Raw genomic sequence first — 5191 nt, forward strand, 5'->3', positions numbered from 1 at the left:
CATATAATATGTGTAATAAAATATGTACAAGAATATTCATATTGTATCTTTTCTATTCAAGAAACAAAATTTAAATAAAATATATACTTATCTTAACCGCAATACCCATGAACTAGCATAATGTGATGTCAGTTTGGTGATGTTGATTCCTTGCATAATGTGATGTTGATAATGTCAAGTATGTGATTAATTAATGTGGTTAAAGGAATTAAGAAATGGATGCAAGGTTACATCATACAATTTATGTTAATCTACTACAATAGTTATTATTCCTCTACTAAGAGTTACTCTATGTAATGATCAAGATTTTATCAAATGGTAAATGAGGAGGATTAGTAATTTGGATGGTTACTTGTGGGTAAATTGTGTAAAAAAATTACAACTCCATGTATTTTCATGCGAGGTTACCAGGTTAAATGATAATCATGCACCCTATCTTTTGTTACATAAAAGGCACATGCAATGTTATATAAAGACAAGAAAAGTTTTATCTTTTAATGATATTATCTTACATAAAAGGCACATGCAATGTTATATAAAGACAAAAAAGGTTACTTATCTTTTAAAGCTGCAAATATATATAATCACAATATTTTTCTATATATTGTAATAACAATCTTTATCTACATGCAGTAATATATATATATTTTTTAGTAAGAAAAATGTATAAAAATCAATCTTTATCTACATGTAGTAATATATGTTATTTACTAAGAAAACTAATGTGAGTTTTGTGACCACAAAATCCAGATCATTTTCACTTATCTTCCATTTCAAAAAATCACAAATCTACTTATTTTTTAACACGCAAAATTCACATATAATATGTGTAATAAAATATATGCAAGAATATTCATATTGTATCTTTTCTTTTCAAGAAATAGAATGTAAATAAAATATATACTTATCTTAACTGCAATACCCATGAACTGGCAAATGGTTTGGTCTCAACAAAGGGCATTTGGATGCTTTGACGTTTTGCAAGCCAGTATATTCACTATGTCATCAAATCCACATATGCCTCCTTCAGAGCATTTACTTATTCCTTCACTTGGAAATTACTTTTGTTGTGCTCTTAAATGGTGGCTCCATGGCCACAAGTCAAAAAATAACTTGGTTATGGAAAGACGACATTGTGGTAGAACCCAAATTTTAAAGAAGCTCTGGCATATCTCCTTTGCCTCGCCATCAAATTCAAAAAACAACTCACAACCAATAAGTAAAAAGAAAATGAAAGTAAAAGGAAATGACAATTATCAAGAAGTGAACTTTAACTAAATTCTAATTCAACTTTCATGTAATAAAGGATAACTAAATTTCATTTAGTATTATGTGTAGAATATATGTCGAATACAGATATTACACCAAGTATTTAAAAATGGCTAACATTGATTTTTAAAATAATATTATTAATTTTTTAAAGAAAGTTTTTGGTAGAAAAAATAAAAAAATATAATATAATATATATATATATATATATGTATATGACAACATCTCCCTCTTGTATTGGACTGTAGAGCACCTCTTGGTGCAATTATAACTAATAATTAAACAAACTTCGATTTATTTCAATTCTGAATCTACCAAACTTCTTTTACCATATAAAGAAATTTGATCCCTTTTAACTTTTGGTATATTAAAAATTATAATAAATTTACACTGAAAACAATTTAACTACCTCATAAACCCTTATCCTATAATATTAATATTATAATAATAAATTAATATTTAATTTTAAAATAACACCTTACGTTTTATTGGTTAAGAGAAAGAGCTTTTTTTTTTTAATGTACGAGTTTATTATTAATTTACATAAATTGACACACATTTTCTCTTCGAATTTATATTATTTTCGGACTATGGAACGATATATTTTCCCCTTAAATAAATTATACATATTAACTATTAACTCACGGATTATTTTAACTGAACCGATCTTGTGCATCGGCGAGTGGGGGAGTCAGTTGAAACAGGGAGTGATTTTAGCAATAAATAGAATTGTAAACTTGTAACAAATTTATTTCCATATTATTGCAAAGTGAATTTATATACTTTAGGGATTTTAGTTCAACCAAATATGATTCAAATTTCAAATTTGAAATAAGTCATTATGATTGTGTTTATTTTTCTAATTTTTTTTCAAAAAATAAAAAATTTAAACTAATTTAAGAGAATATCGATAAATTATTTGTCGACAAATTTCGAACCAATTAGTATGGTTCTGGTTCATATGCAACCGTAATTGTATTTTCCGTTTTATATTTGATCTCTTCAAAGGAAATCCATCAGAATCGGGATTCCCCGTGTTAAAAGGCGCGGCTCTGCAGCACGTCTCAGTATTTAGAATCTTCCATGGCGCGCAATGTAACTATAAGAGCGTCTCATATCTGCGACCTAATATCCATTCCACTGCTCCCAAAATTCGTTCGAATTCTTTCCCCAATTTCAATCTGTAAATTCATTCGATTTTTCCCCAATTTCGATCTGTATAATCATTCGAATTTTCTTCCTCTGTACTGAATTCATCGAGGTACAATGGAGGCACGGAGCATGGAATTGACCCTAAGCTCGGCCCACGATCTGAAGAAAGCGAGCAGGATCTCCAAAACAAGGGCCTACGCAATCGCATGGATCTCCAACGATCCCAAAAACAGGCAACGAACGCCCATGGACAAGAGCAACGGCACGGACCCCATCTGGAACCACGATATGAAATTTACCCTCGACGAGGCCGCCCTACAGCAGGGCCGCCTGTTTCTCGAGATCGCAGTCTGCTCAGGAGCTACCTTTGGCGACAAAGAGATCGGCCGCATTAGCATCCCCTTTAACGAATTTCTCAACCCCGCCACCACTTCTGAGCAGTTCGCCACCTACCAGCTCAAGAAACCCTCGGGAAAACCCAAAGGGCTTATCAACCTCTCTGTAAAATTGGCCGAAAAGCCCGAGCTCATAGAGCAACAGCAGCCCCAGGCAGTCGCAGGGTCATATGGTGCGGCCATGGCGGAGCCCGCGAGCGCATATCCGGCAGCATCATTTGGGGCTGTAAAGGCGGAACCGGTAACCGCTTACCCAGCCTACCCAGCGGCCGGTTCGTCGTCGCATCCGCCACCGAATAACCACTACCCTCCACCCCAGGCGGCGGGCTATCCCCCGCCACCGCCTTACTATCAGGGTTACGCTCCGCCTCCCTATCAGGGTTACCCTCCCAACCAAGGTTACCCTCCCAACCAAGGGTACCCACCCTACCAGGGTTATGCGCCCGTTGCTCCTGCAGCGCAGAAGCCGCCTGGGAAGAATAATAAACTGGGGATGGGTTTGGGAGCAGGCTTAATTGGTGGAGCTCTCGGTGGTTTGTTGCTTGGAGATGTTATCAGCGATGCGACTTACGACGATGCAGGGTTTGATGATGATGGTGGTGATTTTGGCAGCGACTTCTAATTGGTTAGCGTTTTGAAATCCGCTACCATTTAAACTACATGATCTGTATATGGGGGATTTCATTTGCAATGTCTCATTCATTTATAGAAAACTCCTTTGGTATAGATGAAATTTCTTGCTGATGAGTGTGTGATGATTGGCTTGGATCAGTAATCATGAAATTTTTTAGGAGGAAAGTGTGACGATTAATTTTGAGTAATGTTTAGTCTTTGTTATGATTCGTTTTTTTATTTGGTACTCATGATGAGTCACACTTCTTGGTCCGCTATCAAAAATTTCTCTTATGGGAGTTTTACTGAAATTTTTTTCTTAATTCATTATGGATCATAAAAGCCTTAATACATAAAATATAAAAGCTATTGATAAGAAAAAATCACCCAAACAAATAAAAAAATTTAATAATAAATAAATTAGAGCATATTTTTATTAAGTTGTAATTTATCTGTTCTATGTTTTGGATGGTTTTCTGGGATATTTTCTGGTTTAATTTGTCTAGAATATGGCAAGGATAGGATACTTTCCGGTTTATTTTCTCTAGAATATGGCAAGGACTTCTTCGAATCACAAGTCTGAATTGTAAATTTTCCACAATCCTAATGCCCTAGGAGTTTTTCTTCTGAATTATAAATTCTCCACAATCCTAATGCCTTATGAGTTTTTCAGGGTATTGAATCTGCGGTCAAAAATTAAAGATTTGGTTAAAAAAAATCTTATATTCCCAACAAAATGTAGTATGTTTTAGATAACATTTTTAATTTATAGAGGAAATGGCATTTTTTTGACATTTTTTCTTTAAGAAGTATAAGTTTATGCAATTTAATATGCAAAGTTCAAATACTTTTAAGTTTTTTTTAGAATGCTGAATTTATTTACGCATTTGATAACACATTTTAAATAACAATAAATCACATTCTAATCTACAATTGTTTGGTTCTAGGAAAATACTCATTGGTTTTTCTTTTCTTTTTTGTGAATTTCGTCCATAGATTTCTTTTAATAACCAAAAGGGATTACAAAGATAGAACTTTATGTCCACATTAGCTTCTCAAAAAACTCTTAAGGCAACTTGTAATCTAAAGCATATGCATTTCAATGAGTAAAAAAACAAAACTAAAACTACCAGATTATAAAGATTCACCTGCAACTATTCTACTTTTGATAAAACAAAATTTCAAAGTAGTAATAGCTATTATCTATCCCTTCCTCCTCTCCCTCTCTCTCTCCCCCTTCTCTCCCTCTCCCCCTCTTCTATCTCTCTTCCCTCTTGTTGTCCTCTCTCCCTCTCCCTCTTTCTCTCTCTTCCCCTTCTTTCCCTTTGCCCCTCTTCTATCTCTCTTCCCTTTTGTTGTCCTCTCTCCCTCTCCCTCTTTCTCTCTCTTCCCCTTCTTTCCCTTTGCCCCTCTTCTATCTCTCTTCCCTTTTGTTGTCCTCTCTCCCTCTCTCTCTCTTCTCATGTCTCTCTTTATTTATTTCTTTTTACCTCCCTCTCTCTCTCCCTCCAACCTCATCTCTCTTTCCCTCTCGCTCTCTCTCTCTTCACCCTCCAACTCTATTACTATATCCCTCCCTCTCTCCTTCTCTCCCCCATTCTCTCCATCTCTCATTCTTTGTCTCTTTATCTCACACCCAAACATACACACTCTCTTTCCATATCTCCCTTGTCACTCCCTTTCTCTCTCCACTTGTCACTCTCTATGTCTTTCGTCTTCCCTCCCTTTCTCCCCCTCCAACTCCATCTATCTATCCCTCCCTC

General features: G+C 35.0%; 1 protein-coding gene across 1 annotated transcript; it reads left to right on the top strand.

Annotated features, from left to right (window-relative positions):
* The first annotated feature begins 2281 nt into the window (after window positions 1–2281).
* Window positions 2282–3542, top strand: LOC149199912 (protein SRC2 homolog). The gene has a single exon (XM_089399479.1). It carries the CDS (start codon window positions 2536–2538, stop codon window positions 3436–3438), a length of 903 nt encoding a protein of 300 aa, XP_089255605.1. The 5' UTR covers window positions 2282–2535; the 3' UTR covers window positions 3439–3542.
* Window positions 3543–5191: the final 1649 nt, after the last annotated feature.

The sequence above is a fragment of the Pinus tabuliformis genome, chromosome 2_1 (genome assembly GCF_031772625.1).
Source record: "Pinus tabuliformis cultivar Carrire ecotype Pingquan chromosome 2_1, CPIR1, whole genome shotgun sequence".
Classification (NCBI taxonomy): Eukaryota; Viridiplantae; Streptophyta; class Pinopsida; order Pinales; family Pinaceae; genus Pinus; species Pinus tabuliformis.